We start from the raw sequence: 16,264 nt of genomic DNA, 5'->3' as shown, positions 1-16,264 counted from the left end.
GGCTCCCAAATGCATTTATTGGAGCTCTAAAACTATTCACAAATTTGAGTTGAATTCAACAAATAGTTCGGGGGGGGACTGAAAAAAATCATAAAAATTGAACATTTTCACTTTTTCAAAACATTTTGACTTTTCGTTTTGAAATGGCATTTTTTCTTAAAGTTGGTCAATTAAAAAAAAAATACACATGGACCAAAAAAAAAAAAAGTACGAAACATCCCAGAATAGCCAAATCAGAATGAAAAACTCAAAAACAATGTCTATTCAAGTTGACTAAAACATTTCAGTTGACTTAAATCAAATCAAAACTCTTTAAACAGTGGCAACACTAGCGGGGGCACCGCTGGAAAAGTGGGGGGGGGCCTGTGTGGGCTGCCACCAAAATGAGGAGGGGCCAGCGTGGGCCGTGCCAACGTGCGGGCCATCATGTAACCCACTTCGCCCCTCCCACGAGTCGCCCTGCCTTTAAATAATTAAATTTTGAGTCAACCAGAAACAGTTTGATTCAAAGTGGCATTTTCTGAGTTTTAAGTTCAACAAGAAACTTAATAAACAAAGGGGTTTTAGTTTTGCCCCTAAACCCAAAAATCCATTATTCCCTCAGCTGTAGTTATATGTTACAGATGTGAGTAGTACTTTATACACTGTACAAAAACATCAGCAGAAGATGAGAGATGGTTTTAAGCTCTGTGTGTATGTGTGTGTGTGTAAAGTACCTCTACCCATATAGTTAGAAAATATTCTTTCTCATAGAAGTCAATGTTGAAAAAAATACTTCAGAAATTTTCAAAGACCAACAAGCCAATTCTTGCACAAATCCTATCTATTGTCATTGGAAATATGTGGACTGAAGAATTGAATCGGATAGGGAATGCTAACCGGTTTGAAGAGAGCACAGCTGACGTTCTCATACAGCTACTCGACTCCTCCATGGGCTTGGATATTATCTCAGCTTTCCGTGAGTTTCTATATGGACATTTTGTTCCGATGACCTCAGAATGGGTTCAACTTATTGGGATCATAATTAAGGGAAAAGGAGTTGGCTGGGTGCCAAATCCTATTAGTCAGCTATCTCCAGCTGTAGGTGCCTTAAATGCCTTTGAAAATCTGGCACTTAGAGTGGGTAACATTTATTTAGACACAATTTTTTTTGGCAAAAAATATAGATTCAGCATCAACGTTTTATAAATTTGTGTCCATTTCTCCAAATTGTTTTGATGGGGGGGAGGGAGGGAAATTGAAATGTTTCATTTTGACATTTTGGAAAAAAGTTTCAATTTTTGAGTTTGAAGCAACTGTTTATGTTGAAATTACCTTCAATTTTATAAAAATAAAATAGAAAAAAACATTAAAAATAAACAAACCCATAATAAAATGGTTTTGCCAGGAAAAAAAAATTATTTCAACCTTTTGATTCACCAAAAGTTTCAAAAAAATTTCAATTTCTGGTCTACTCAAAATGATTTTCCCCCTGATTTTTTTGGAATTACCGGTGAACTGGTAAATCTATTATTTGCCCAGCTCTACTTAGGCGTATGCAAGGGCATATCATAACACAGCTGAGTTATCCCAGAGAAGTCAAGGAAGTGAGAAACATTTAACCTTTTCTGGGGTTTATTGTTAAAACAAAGACGAAAACTCCAGTGCATTTTCTGAAATCGTTCCCAGTATCTCACTATATTTTTTGTATTTTGCAGAAAGTTTGAAGCCCAAGGTTCAAAATCAACTCAATAGAGATGCACGACTGCTGCTTTCAAAAGTGTATGAGTTGTTCTTCTTTGTGGGTGATAGTATATTTTCTGGAGACATCCCATTCAATGTACTATCTGCCATTCTAAAATACACAGAGGAATTTGCCGAGATGCTGACTCTCATCGGTGAGTTTGTAGCTTCATACTTTTATCCCTAAGAGGCACCTTAAACATATTAATTTTTATGTAACACAGTCAGAAAGGAAAAATGAATATAAAATGCAAAACCATATGTTGTTATTGCAACTTCTCTAGAACATAAAACCAATTGTTGTTTAAATACAATAGTCAAAGGTGGAGTCTTAAAATATGGGGGGCGGTAATTGAAAACCACTGTGTTAAATGTGATGGATTGAATTTTATGCATATCTAGTACCAGTTAGATATTTGCAGCACTGTTATCATTTATTTTAAAAATACAGTTGCATTCTAAGCATTTACAATATTCAGTTTTGGCTATTTATGCTGGTTACACTGGGAGCTCCAATCCCTCATAATACTTGCAAAATCTTTGTATGTTTAGTAAAAAGTTGTGGGACAGGTTCTCTTCCAAGCTCTTCCCACAAAGTAAACTCCACCCACACCTCTCAATGGTATTATCTGAGGCTCTCTGCAGACTCAGGCAGATATTTGTTGCTGCATCAGTTAAATTCAGGGCAGCTTCCCCATATCACAGTGATTGTCTCAAAAACCCTCTGTATCTCTTTTTCAGATCCACCTTTCTCTCAATATATAAAGGAAGTGCTGGATGTCAGGCAAAAGGAATTTGAGCAGCTGAAAAAACAGACACAGCAAAGACAAGCATTTTTGTATCTGTGCAGCTGCATCATGGACATCATAAAAGGTACCATCCTGTTCTGTTTTCCTGCAGTACATAATAATGGAATTTATTACACATTTAATGGATGGGAGGACTGTATCCTGGAAAGCAGTGACAATAGAAACAGGTTAGGGGTCCAGTGCAGTTCAGTGACTAAGAGGGCAAATTCAGTCCTGGGTGGTATGAGTTTAGAGTAGAAGGGAGATGATATTACCTCTGTATATGGCACCTGTGCCATATACAGAGGTAATATTCTGTGTCCAGTTCTGGTGTCCATACTTCCAAAAGGATGTTGCCAAACTGAAAGGTTTCAGGAAAGAGCTACAAGAATGATTCGAGGTCTTGAAAACCTGCTTCGCAGTGAGAGAGTGAGGGAGCTCAACCTCCTGGGCTTATCAGAAAGAAGGTTAAGAGGTGACATGATCCTGGTCTATAAGGACCAACACAAGGAAGGAATAGCTGGGAGCAGAGGGGTCTTTAACCTCCAGACAAAGACAAAGCCAGACCCACTGGCTGGGAACTGAAGGGAGATCAATTCAGGCTGGGAATAAGGGGCCTGTGTTTACCAGCAAGGGGAATTCACCATTAGAATAGCTCCCCTAGGGACAGGGTGGATTCTCCATCACTGGGAATCTGACAATGCAGATGGGACGTCTCTTTCTCAATGCTCTGCTCTAGCTCAGCCAGGAGTTCCTGGGCTGGATTCAGGAGTGACTGGGGAAGATTCTCTGGCCTGGGTTATGTTGGAAGCTGAATTGGAAGATTGGAATAATCCTTTCTGACCTCTATGAATCTGCTTTACGGGTAGACTGAGAATTTTCCTCTGTGGAAGACTTACACTTGGGGCAGTTCCTCCTTTCAGAATGATTGTCACAGGCTCTCTGCAGACTCAGTCACAGCAGTGGTTACATGCAGGAATTTCCTAATACTTGAATACTTTGCAACTATAACCTTCTTTCAGTGCGACTCTCTGTTTTTAATTATATTTATAATGTTTACTGTCCCACCATCTATGACTCTGCTACACACAGAGTTAGCTGCTATCCCAGATAACCATGTCATTATTTTATTGAAAGACAATGAGAATTATGAATGTTCATATAAAAATCTGGTTGCCATGGCCATTTAAAGGGCAAATGTTTTTCTACAAGATCTGCTCTAGTTCACACAGGATTATTTTGGGGAAGTCCTGTGACCTGTGTTATACAGATGGTCAGACTAGATAATCACAGTGATTCTTTCTGGCCTTGGAATCTATTAATTACATGTTAATAAATCTCTATCCCCACCCTGTTTAGTTGACACAGGTGCCATGGAAGAAAGTATTGCAATTAAACAGAGCATTAAGGATCAGATGCTGGTGAAGAAATACTCCAAACATGGAAAGGAGAAAAGTGAAGATCTGCAGTCACATCCACTCGCTAAACATGATGACATGGCTAGAAAAGTTCATACCCTACAGGAAAGCCAGTTCTTCCGGAAACTGTGGAAGCTGAAAGCAGAACTTGCCAAGAATGTTTTCCCAGACAAAGCCCTTCTTTCCCTGGATGAAGTGCAGGAACACATTTACTTCCCAGCCATGCATGATTTTCAAACCACCTATCTGGCCCTTAAAGATTTTTCCATCACCCTTGGTGACATTGAGACACAGTTTGGAAAGCTGCTAACAGATGACCAGGTGCTCAGAAATGAATTTAAAATCATGGAAAAGAGCAAGGGAGGACCAGGCATTAAGTCTGAGTGGGCTGAGACCGCGGTGGCTAAGATTAAAAGCTACATGAAACTCTCCACAGTGGTGAAGACAGCCAAAATGATAGATGAACTACGAAGGATACTGGGATTTGGTGGAGATTTCCAGCTCCTTGATGACCTGACCAAATACGTATGTAGGACTCTCATAGATATCATTGGAGCAATTGGTTAGACAAATGCAGTCTCGTTTTGCATTGCATTTGATTTACTTATCGTGATCTCATTTACTCAGGTGAAAGCCTGGAGTGAATCCATGGGAAAAACTGGAGTATCAGTGATGTAAAAACGGCATAAACAAGATTAATTATTTTATTTTATTTTTTTCAATTATGTAGCTTCTAGAAGCCCTAACCTGAGATCAGGCCCTATCAGGCCAAACGTTGCATAGACTCAGTGACAGAGATCAGGACACCATTGCGCTAGGTGCTGCACAGACTTTCAGTCCTAGATTCACAAAGCTACTGAACTTTTAGGTGCCTAGAAAATCGCAGGAACAGCACTGCAATCCACATAGCCTGGGTTAGGTCCTAGGCTCCTTGTACAATGAGTGGAGAGAGAGAGGTGCCTATGAATGGGGAGCTACCTAAGCTAGCCAGTGGGAGATGCCTAAAACAGGGGTCTGTGCAGGCTCTGTCCCTCTTTCGGAGATAGGTGCCTACATCAGGGCTGCAGGGAGGCACCTATCTCTGTCAGGGATTCACAGCTGGGAAACCTCTTCGGGGTTCGGTGCCTAAGGCGTTTTTGTAATAATTTTAGTCACATTAGTAACAAAGAGTGTGAGTTAGAACCGATCCAGTTAATCCGGTGGACAGTTCTTTTCTTGGATAAGAGTGGGCCAAGTCAAAAGTGACTTTACCTAACTCAACTCTAACCACTTTTATTCCAAAATGAGCGTGTCCAACAAACAGACTTCCATGAAAATCATAGAATATCAGGGTTCGAAGGGACCTCAGAAGGTCATCTAGTCCAACCCCCTGCTCAAAGTAGGGCCAATCCCCAGACAGATTTTTTCCCAAAATGGCCCCCTCAAGGATTGAACTCTCAATGCTGGGTTTAGCAGGCCAATGCTCAAACCACTGAGCAATACATGTTTGTGTGTAGGTCAGTCCTAAAAATCCACAATAGTGAATGTCTGTGCAGACTTTTATAGTCTCCCACAGGATTATATTATTAACTGTTGCCAGCTTTAGGGAGCAGAGCTAAAGTTGCATAGTGGGAGTGGCATGTATTTTAATTTTGGATTTCCTTGTTTTCAGAGGTTTATATTTCAGAGGTTTAAATTTGGCCACTCTCCACATTCTAGAAGTGTGCAAGGCATCACTGGGCAATCTTAACTCTGCATTAACAAAGTTTTAGGGGCAAGGACAGTTTTTTTCTCTGTGTTTGTGCAGCTCCTAGTGCAACATAAACAATAAGTTAATTAAAATAAATGCTTGTCTCATTTCTTTGCTAAGAAACACAGTTCTTTATCCTCTATTTTAACAGGAAGACGAGGACTTCAAGGACAAGACGCTTGGTTATATAACTGATGATATTGTAAAAGTTAAAGATATTCTGAGTAACATCCCTGAGAGTGTGCTTGACTTCTTGAAGGAACTTCTTGAGTGTGCAAAGAAAGACTTTATCTCTTGGATCACAACCGTCATAAAAGGTGCACTTTAGACCAGTATTTAAAATCTAAGAAAGAATTTAGGGCCAATGGTGTAGCCCTTGCTTGAGTTCATAAGTTCATAGTAGGTTGGAGATAGGTTTGTTATTGTAATGCATATGGTGAGTTTTCACGTTTGAATTGTAACAGGGAAATTTTCAGCAATATTTTATAATTGGTCCTTCATTGTCAGATTATGTTAAAGATAATTCTGGAGTTCTGTTCTCACATAAGTTCTGTGACTGTAGCTAGAAAAAAATCAAGATTTTTCTGAAGCAATTTCCTTCTTTTTTTGGTAAAGGAAACTAATAATGAGACTGTGAAACTCACTGCCACGGGAGTTGTTGCTGGACATTTATATATATAGTGAAGAACATTTGGACAGGCATTGGTTTGGGGTAGGGAATTATGAAATGGAGCAAAATGTTTTTCTCCCACGTGTGTCATAAAGTGTTCAATAGCAGAGTGCTTTGTAAGGTCAGTAGGAAAGACGTTACATGTTGCACTTGTAAAGTTGCACTTTCTGAGCACCTTAAGAGGTGAGCTGCCAGAGAAGGTGCCTGTACTGTTGGTAAAAAAACAGTGAGGAGTCCGGTGGCACCTTAAAGGCTAACAGATTTATTTGGGCATAAGCTTTCATGGGCAAAAAGCCCCCATTGTCAGATTCATGGAGTGGAAGTCACAGATACAGACATAAATATACTGGCACATGAAAAGAAGGGAGTTACCTTACAAGTGGAGAACCAGTATTGACAAGGCCAATTCATTCAGGGTGGATGTGACCCACTCCCAATAGTTGATGAAGAGGTGTCAATACCAATAATGGGATATATGCCATCATGTGCCAGCAATGCCCCTCTACCATGTACATTGGCCAAACCGAGCAGTCGCTACATAAAAGAATAAATGGACACAAATCAGACCTCGGGAATGGAAACATACAAAAACCAGTAGGGAAACACTTGAGTCTCCTTGGACACTCAGTAACAGATTTAAAAGTAGCCATCCTTCAACAAAAAAACCATCAGAAACAGACTTCAAAGAGAAACTGCAGAGCTGCAATTCATTTGCAAACTTAACACCATTAATTTGGACTTAAATGGGGACTGGGAGTGGCTGGCTCATTACAAAAGCAACTTTCCCTCTCTTGGTTTTGACATGTCCTCATCAAGTGCCACCGGAAAAATCAGCTTCAAAACCCGGGAAAATCTTGATTTTTGGCAACAAAAAACTTGTGGTTGAAAACACAAAAATCTAAGAGATGGAAAAAAATCATTTTTCCAAGTTTCTGGTTTTCCAATCGAAAATAAAAAAATTCCGAGGAAAACAGAGACTTTCTACAAAAATTTTTTTTAGTCAAAAACATATTTTTATTTCTAAAAAAAGTTGTGATGGAAAATTTCTGACCACTCCTAGATCTGAGATTTTATTCATTTGCTTTAACTGGCATATCCAAATGGAGCAAGAACAGGGATTTTTCAGTGTTGGAGGGCAAAGACATTGCAGCTTTTGATTAAAACTATTTGTAGATTCTTGAGCATTCTTAGATTACTTGTTTCACACTCATTGGATTTTTTTTTCTTGCAGACAAAACGGAACTTCCTACATTTGTGGAGCTGGCGTCCATTTCTGCAGGAGAAAATGACATGGACATTGACAAAGTGAGGTTCTTCCGAGACGCTGTCTCTGCCTCTGTGCCCATCTTATTCGACTTGACTCCCGAATCAGGATTTGAAGCTTTTTCCTCAGCTCTAAATCCCATCAGAGATGCTGTAGAAAATGATGATAAACTTCCAAAGAAGCTAGTAAGTTTTGCTGTTTTCTGCTTAAAATAAATATCTTAAAAGACACATTGTGACGTGATACTTGGTGGAATTTTAAAACAAGTAATGGCTGAACCTAGATGAAATTATTTCAAGGTGAGTGGATGCACAATTGGTTGAAAGATTGTACTCAAAAAGTGTTATCAGTGGTTCATTGTCACACTGGGAGGACGTATCTAATGAGGTCCTGCCAGGACTGGTTCTAGGGGTTTGAGCAGACGGCAATTTCGCTGCCCTGCGCGCTCGTCCCGCGGCTCCGGTGGAGCTGCCGCAGTCGTGCCTGCGGGAGGTTCACTGGAGCCGTGCAAGGAGCTGACCATCCGCAGGCACGACTGCGCAGCTCCACCGGAGCCGCAGACCAGCGGACCCTCTGCAGGCACCACTGTGGCAGCTCCACCGGAGCCGCCTGCCGCCCCCTCCGGCAAAACAGCGCCCACCAATTATTCTGGCGCCCTAGGCGATTGCCTAGGCTGCCTAAATGGAAGCGCCGGCCCTGGGTCCTGCAGGTCCAGTACTAGTCAATATTTTAATTAATGACTTGCATAATGAATTGGAGAGTGTGCTTATAAAATTTACGGATGATACCAAGCGGGGAGGGGCTGCAAGTGCTTTGGAGGGCAGGATTAGAATTCAAAATAACCTTGACGAATTGGAGAATTGGTCTGAAATTAACAAGATGAAGTTCAGTGAAGGCAAGAGCAAAGTACAGCACTTAGGAAGGAAAAATCAAATGCGCAACTGTAAAGTGGGGAGTAGCTGGCAAGGTGGAGCACTGCTGAAAAGGATCTGGGGGTTGTAAGGAATCACAAACTGAGTGTGAGTCAACAATGTGATGCAGTTGGAAAAAAGGCTAATATTCAGGGGTGTATTAACAGGAGTGGTGTATGTAAGACATGGGAGGTAATTGTCTTGCTCTGCCAGGGGCTGGTGAGGCCTCCACTGGATTACTGTGTCCAGTTCTCAGCACCACACTTTAGGAGAGATGTGGACAAACTGGAGAGAGCCCAGAGGACAGCAACAAAAATAACAAAAGGGTTAGAAAACCTGACCTGTGAGGAAAGGTTAAAAAAAACATGGGCATGTTTAATCTTGAGAAAATAAGATTGAGAGGGAACCTGGTGGTCTTCAGATATGTTATAAAGAGGACTGTAATCAACTGTCCTCCACGTCTGCTGGAGGTAGGACAAGAAGTAATGGGCGTAATCTGCAGCAAGGAAGATTTAGGTTAGATATTAGGAAAAACTTTCTAGTTACAAGGATATTTAAGCTCTGGAATAGGCTTCCAAGGGAGCTCACCTTTGGAGGATGGAGCAGGTTGAGCAAACATTTGTCAGGGATGGTCCTGCCTTGGGACAGGAGGCTGGACTTTATGAACCCTTGAGGTCCCTTCCAGCCCTACATTTCTCTGATTCTATCAAGTCCTGGGGTAAAATTTTCAGAAATGTGTCATTGACTTAGGAGCCTGTCACATTTTTAGAAGTGATTTAGGCACTTAGGAGCCTAATGCCTTATTGAAATTCAATTAATGCATCTGGCATGTAAATATCTTGCAACGCTGGCTAAAACAGTGCCATGCGAACACCTGTTCTCACTTTCAGGTGACATTGTAAACAACAAGCGGGCAACATTATCTCCTGCAAATGTAAACACACTTGATTGTCTGAACAATTGACTGAACAAGAAGTAGGACTGAGTAGAGTTGTAGGCTCTAAAGTTTTACTTTTATTTTTGAATGCAGTTATATTTTTGTACATAATTCTACATTTGTAAGTTCAGCTTTCATGATAAAGGATTGCATTTCAGTACTTGCATTAGGTGAATTGAAGAAAAGTATTTCTTTTGTTTTTTACAGTGCAAATATTTGTAATGAAAAATAAATATGAAGTGAGCACTGTACACTTTCTATTCTGTGTTGTAACTGAAATCAATATATTTAAAAATGTACAAAACATCCAGAATATTAAAAAGTGGTATTTTATTATTGTTTAACAGCGTGATTAATCATGATTAATTTTTGAATTGCTTGACAGACCTAATAGAAATAACATGCATGCATCTTGTCATCCCTCAAAGGAGTTTCCCAGACACTTTAATTTAAACAGACTGGATTAGAAACAAACAAAAAAATAAGTTTATTAACTGCAAAGAGATTTTAAAAAGTACAAGTAATAAAGCATAAAAGTCAGAAATGGTTATGAGAATAATAAAGATAAAAACGCTACTAGTGCTTAACGTAATAAATTGTGTTAAATTCAAATCAAACTTTTTTTACCACAGGCTGTCAGCAGAATTACTGACCAAACTTCTTAGGTCAGGCCCCTTTTCCAGTTCAATGGCTGCTTCCTTTGTCCTTTCTGGTGCAGTGAATCGATGGGGAGGGGGCAAGGGGTGTCTTGGGGTGCTTGTCCCTTCTTTTTATAGTGGCAGTCCCCTTCCTGAGAAACATTTCCAGCAGAGATTCAGGAGACAGAGAGTCTATGGAGAAGGATGTTCCCTGCTTTTTTCCCCTCACCTGTTTGAGGTTTTTATGCCTACCCTTCCTGCTTGATGACTCTCTTTACCGCTGAAATGCAAATTAAACAGAGCACCCATTCCTTTGTTTGAGACAGGCCTATTTGCCAACTTCTGCTGTAGTTTGGAACATGTATTAATAACATTATATAATGAATTCTTGTAACTTCACATACAGTGTTGCCACACATATTTATTAGGATAATATTGACCTGCAAATTATGAGTTTTCAGATGATACATTGCAAGACATCCTTTGCAGAAAGATTATTACAATTACAAAAAGTGGGGTGCACGCAATAGGATCATTGGGGGTGCGCGGCAGGAGGAGCGTCTTTATTTTTTCTTTTGGCAGTTCAGGCGGAAGTCTGAGGTGGGGTTTATTTTTTTTCCGCTTTGGCAAAAATGGTAGAGCCAGCGTGGCAGGGGGTGTGTGCTGAAATTTTTTTTACTGATGGGATGCGCAATCAAAAAAGTTTGGAGACTACTGGGGTAGAGTATGGACATGGGTATATTCTGTCACAGTGACAAAAAATGTTCAATTTTGGTTTGAATTGAACTGAACTGAATTTGTATTTGAATTTTTCAGTTTGCTGCCCCTTCCTCCTCTCTTAACCAAATAAAAAAAAATCAATTGTTCATTCAGCTCTAGACCTAAGTGCTTAGGTCTCTTTTGAAAATAGCCCTTAGGCGTTTGGTCCCTTGAAAATGATACCCTTGCTCACCACACAGTTTTTGTTCTGTAAAATTGTTTCGATCACGGGTGTGATTTTTTTTTAGCCAAAATATTTAACTCAGCATAGCCCCTAGCATGGACATAGATATACTGGTGCTCTACACTTATTCCCCTTCCAATACAGAAATAACTATGCTGGTATAATCACAATTACATCAATTTTACTGTATCCTCACTAGGAGAGTGGTAGGTTTAATGTGGTCATTTTTTTTTTAAATGACATGCTGAAAAGAGAAAACGGCAGAGAGTTAAGCTGAGGTGAGGGAAAAAGAGGAGTGCAATAGTTATATATAATGTTACCTCAGTATTCCTCTAGCCCCTCACCCCAAATGTGTTTCTGTCTATCATTTGTGCCCTTCAGAACTCCTATGTGCCATCACTTCCTTTGCCATTTTTGCCAACGGAAATGATACTAACTCTTTCTCTCAGGGAGGTTGTGAGGGGAGCAAACACTATAGCGATTGGGTACTATAGGTATCTCAGCAAGCGATGCTATAGCATTCTGGTGTGTGTAGCTTTATTCCTTCTTCTAAAACTAATACATTATTTTTTTTAATAGAAAGATTCCTGTCACAACAGAGAATGGCTGCAAATGGTCCATGATTGTCATGGGTCTGTGGAGCGCTCCTCGATGTCTCAGGCCAGGGCCATCAATGGCGACGGGATTTTTATCATCTCCACGCCTCAGAAATTCAAGGTAAAAGTTCAGCAGCATTTAATACAAGGGCCCACATTTTCAAAGTGACTTTGGCTGCCAAAATTGAGCTACCTGAAAGAGGCCTAGTTTTCAAGGGTGGGGACTGTCGTATATTAAAAGCTCTGTTAAAGTGGGAGTCTGTCACTTTAAAAGTTAAGTTTTTCTGATCCTGCTTGCAGGCTCTAGGGAAACATGTAATCAGAGTCAGTCTGGAAAGAGCCAGCCTGAAGCAAGGTGGAGTGAGTTGTGCCTCTCTGCTTTAGGGAGCAGCCTGTTCTCTCTCTCTCTCTCTCTCTGTTGGGATCCTTGCGTGTTATTGTTATGAATTCTAAGAAATAAAGTAGTGTCATGATGCAAACTTCCAGCATGAGTACTTTGTATATTTATTTAACTTCTCTGTGTGTGCCATGAACATAACAGGAGCTCAGCACTGTCTGAAAATTGCCTCTTTTAAAAGGAGCCACACTGGGCCCCCAAAATCACTAGTCACTGAGTCTATGGACTTAAGATCATTCCTTTTCCTCATTCAGGCCTGGTTCGTACTAGAAGCTCGAGACCCAAGAGTTGGAATCTGGCCATGATTTTCAAAAGCGACAAACAATTTTGAATATCCAGTTGAAAGCACCGTAACAATGGGTGCTCAGATATGTCTGAAAATCGGACTCCTTTAAGATGTTTCAAGTTGGTCTCAAAAAATCATAGCACCCCAAATAATTCATTTTGCTTCTGCATATCTTTGGTCCTCTGTGCATAACACCTTAAAAGATCTAGAATGAATCTTCCACTTTTACTGTCTTGTACAGGTGAAATGAAATGAGTAGATTTCTAAGATTAAAACCCTTGCAGAATAACAGATTCTGAAATGCTTTGTATTGGCCATGATGGGCGCACATGTTGGTCCCACAGAATAAAGATACAGCAGCATTTATCTTTCTTAACTCTGTTTTCCCTCCAGCCTTCTCTCGATAACTGCATTTCACTGCAACTGCCAGGGGATGTCGCAGAAAAGGCTGCTCAAGGAGTCCAGACAGACAAGACGGACTCTAGAACGTACAGCCTGGCTCAGCTCACCGAGCTGCAGAACAAGCTCATGCTGATAGCCACAAAGGCTGAGCAGGGCAGAGAAGAGGTGAACAGGTTCCTGGAGGTAAATGCTGATCTCTGCATTAACGAGGAAATGTGACTTTTTGTACTCCTTTATTATTGTGCTTCCTTTTGATGGGAAGTGCCGTCTCTCTAGCAACATGCCTTCCTGTTCCAGAACTGATGTTTTGGAGGAGACTGTCTCATGTCTTTAGTTCAGTGTTAGGAGGCCAAGGTAGGAACTGGAATTTCCATTCCATGGGAAATTCTGATATTTAGACATCTATTTTCATTCCAAATAGAAACAAAAACAATAACAAAAAAGGAAATATCAGATTAAATTAATTTTTTGAAAACACAAACTCAGAATTGCCATAGACCAGGTGCAGCTCTGAGATTGCAAGCAGGAAATTTGGGGAACTTGGGGGGAGGGCTAGGTGGGAAGTAATTTTCCCATCTTTAGAGAATTTTTTAAATGTTGAAAAATTTTCCCTACAGGAATTGGGACAAAAAGTCCAAATGTCAAAATTTTTTACTAACTGAAAATCCAAAGCATTTTTTAAGTTCAGTCTTGCAATTGTCAAAACAATTTGTTCTGATTTTTCATTTTCATTTTTTTTAGTGTAAATTAAGTTAAATTTCAAAACAAAAAGTCTTTTTGAAGTAAAAAATTGGAACTTTTTGTTTCAAAAATATAAAAATGGGATGTTTCAATAATTTTGAACATTTTTTCTCTACATTTTTTGAGTTAGGAAATTTGTCATAACCATCTCTGTTTTGTGAACAGTTTTGATTTTGGAAAATTGGCATTTTTAGTGAAAAAATATTTTGTCAAAAAATTGCTTACCTGCTTTCTTGAAAGGTCTCAGCATTTATTTCTAGGTGCAGGGCAGCTGAACTGTGGAGCCCAATGTGATGAGATCCCCAGGGTGCAGCCTGGGACTGTGGGACAACTGAGTCCCTTTGACTCTACAGCCTGGGCTGTTTCTTACAATGCTTTGCTGGAACAAGCAGCAAACCCCTCCAGGTGCTGTTATCACTCAGCACAATCGCATGTGGAACCCCACAGCCAGCTAGATTGCATGAATGCTCCCAGAGCCACTCATGAATCACACACAGAAAGGCACCGGCTGAATCTCCCCAGCTCCCAGCCTTGCACCTCAGGAATATATCGTCGAGACGATCAGTGCATTTACCAAACCAAATGTCTTTATTAATTATCTGGATACAGGAATAGAGAGCATGTTGATCAAATTTGCAGATGACACAAAGCTGAGGGGATTGCCAATACTTTGAAGAATAGATTCAGAGGGATCTTGATAAATTGGAGAACTGGGCAATAGACAACCAAATGAAATTCAACAAAGACAAACTTAAGGATCTATACTTAGGATAGAAAAAACAAATGCAAAAATACAGAATGGAGGATAACTGGCTTAGCAGCAGCACTGCTAAGAATCTGGGAGTTGTGGTGGATCACAACCTCAACATGTGAAGCTATTGCAAAAAAAGCAAAGGCAATCTTGGGTTGCATTAACAGAGGCGTAGCATGCAACTCACAGGAGGTGATCGTACCGCTCTACTCGGTGCTGGTTAGGCCTCAGCTGGAATTCTGTGTCTAGTTTTGGTCACCAATGTATAGAAAGGACATGGAGAAACTGGAAAGGATCTGGAGGTGAGTGATAAAGATGATCACAGGAATGGAATGCAAGTCACACGAGCAAAGGCTGAAGGAACTGGGTATGTTTAGTTTGGAAAATAAGAGATTAAGGGAGGTTATGATAGTGCTCTTCAAATACTTAGAAGGCTGAAGTAAAAAAGATGGAGAAAGTTGTTTTCTCTTGTCACAGAGGACAGAACAAGAGGAAAAGGATTCAAGCTACAGCATAGCGGTTTTAGATTAAATCTCAGGAAAAACCTTCCTAGCTGTAAGAGCAGTAGGAAAATGGAACAGACTGCCTAGGGAGGCTGTGGAAGTGCCTTCACTAGAGGTTTTCAAAAGGAGGCTGGAGCCAGCTGCCTTGGGTGGCTTAGACACAACAAACCCTGCATCTTGACAGGGGGTTAGAGTAGATGATGCCTGTGATCCCTTCTATCCCTATGATTCTATGATTCTAGGCAAAAGGAAATTATTAACATCAGATCCTTTCACCTTAAAGAGCAATGTGAGAATTGTGAATCTGTGGAAACAGCTAAAGTTCTGAAATGCCTCCACCCCCTTGTAGCGTAAGCTTTTGCGAGCTGGAGGCTCGTCAGCATGACAGACTAGCATGTTCTCTTCTGACTTGTCCCCTCTGCAGTTCATGCTGCTTATATTTGGCGATGTTCAGCCTTTTGCCCAGAGAAGCTCTCTAAGTACTACCTGACTGTAAAGACCATGGAGGTTCATGGCTGCTCTCACAATTTGTCCCACCTCTTTCTGTCAGCGGCATGTTTTTCCCATTGATGGTGATTGTCATTAAGAGTTCTTAGGTCTAGTTCAGTATTATCCATCCGTCTTCTCCTTGGTCAGACACCATACGACGTCCTTCCAAGAGATGTTTAGCTGGTCTGTCTCCTGTCATCCTAACTACATGCACAGCCCACTGATCTATTTCCCAGCCATCTGATTTCTTGCAGGGCTGTCATGTGTATTTGCCATATTTTGGAGTGCTCCTGGCCTATATAAGCTCAAAACATTCCATGTTCCTAGCATCCACTCCTTCCATCACTGAGGTCATTTATCCATATCCTCATCAGTTGTTTCAGAAGAGTAGCCTTGTTAGTCTGTTTCAGCAAAGCAATGAAGAGTCCTGTGGCACTTTAAGTCTAACAAATTTATTTGGGCATGAGCTTTCAAGGGCTGGAACCCATTTCGTCAGATGCATGAAGTGGAAACTTCAGTTTGGCAGGTGTATATATTTGCATGCAAAGATGGGTATGTCATATTACTATGCGGAGGACCAGTGCTAACGAGGTCAATTCAGTCAGGGTGGATTTGGCCCACTCCTAACAGTTGATGACAAGGTGTGAATACCAAAAAATGGAAAATTACTTTTTGTAATGAGCTAGAGTAAAGTGATTTTCCCTCTTTTCATATTCCCAGTTTCTCATCAACTGTTAGGAGTGGGCCACATCCACCAGCCCACAAAAGCTTATGCCCAAATGAATTTGTTAGTCTTTAAGGTGCCACAGGACTCCTCGTTATCATCATTTGTGTTTTTCCCAGGTTTATCTGAGAAATCCTTAACAGATGTACTTTATATGGGATAAAATTGTTAGCCTTACTCCAACCCCCAACATGGACAGCCAATGGATTGCTCCTTGATCTGGCACTTATCCTATCTAGTGTGGGAAACTGTTGGTAGCAAAGCTACTGCTGACTCAGCTCTCAGGGTCATGAGCACTAAAGCCCCTCCACCACGTCAGTCTGTAGTAAGGGGCAGAGAAACCTCCTGTTTTTAA

The 16,264-nt window shown here is 40.6% G+C and overlaps 1 protein-coding gene across 4 annotated transcripts in view; it reads left to right on the top strand.

Moving 5' to 3' along the window:
• Window positions 1-16,264, top strand: part of LOC127052728 (E3 ubiquitin-protein ligase rnf213-alpha-like) — a 160,543-nt gene that overhangs the window by 73,303 nt on the left and 70,976 nt on the right. For all 4 annotated transcript variants that reach the window (XM_050956653.1, XM_050956651.1, XM_050956652.1 and 1 more), the window contains 8 exons: window positions 754-958; window positions 1,698-1,877; window positions 2,464-2,595; window positions 3,870-4,453; window positions 5,809-5,974; window positions 7,559-7,776; window positions 11,600-11,737; window positions 12,693-12,884. In XM_050956653.1, the coding sequence (XP_050812610.1) occupies window positions 754-958; window positions 1,698-1,877; window positions 2,464-2,595; window positions 3,870-4,453; window positions 5,809-5,974; window positions 7,559-7,776; window positions 11,600-11,737; window positions 12,693-12,884 (1,815 nt within the window). The remainder of the gene's footprint in view (window positions 1-753; window positions 959-1,697; window positions 1,878-2,463; window positions 2,596-3,869; window positions 4,454-5,808; window positions 5,975-7,558; window positions 7,777-11,599; window positions 11,738-12,692; window positions 12,885-16,264) is intronic.

This window comes from Gopherus flavomarginatus, chromosome 5 (assembly GCF_025201925.1).
Source record: "Gopherus flavomarginatus isolate rGopFla2 chromosome 5, rGopFla2.mat.asm, whole genome shotgun sequence".
Classification (NCBI taxonomy): Eukaryota; Metazoa; Chordata; order Testudines; family Testudinidae; genus Gopherus; species Gopherus flavomarginatus.
Note: the sequence above shows the minus strand (reverse complement) of the source record. Positions and strands in the feature narration are given on the sequence as shown.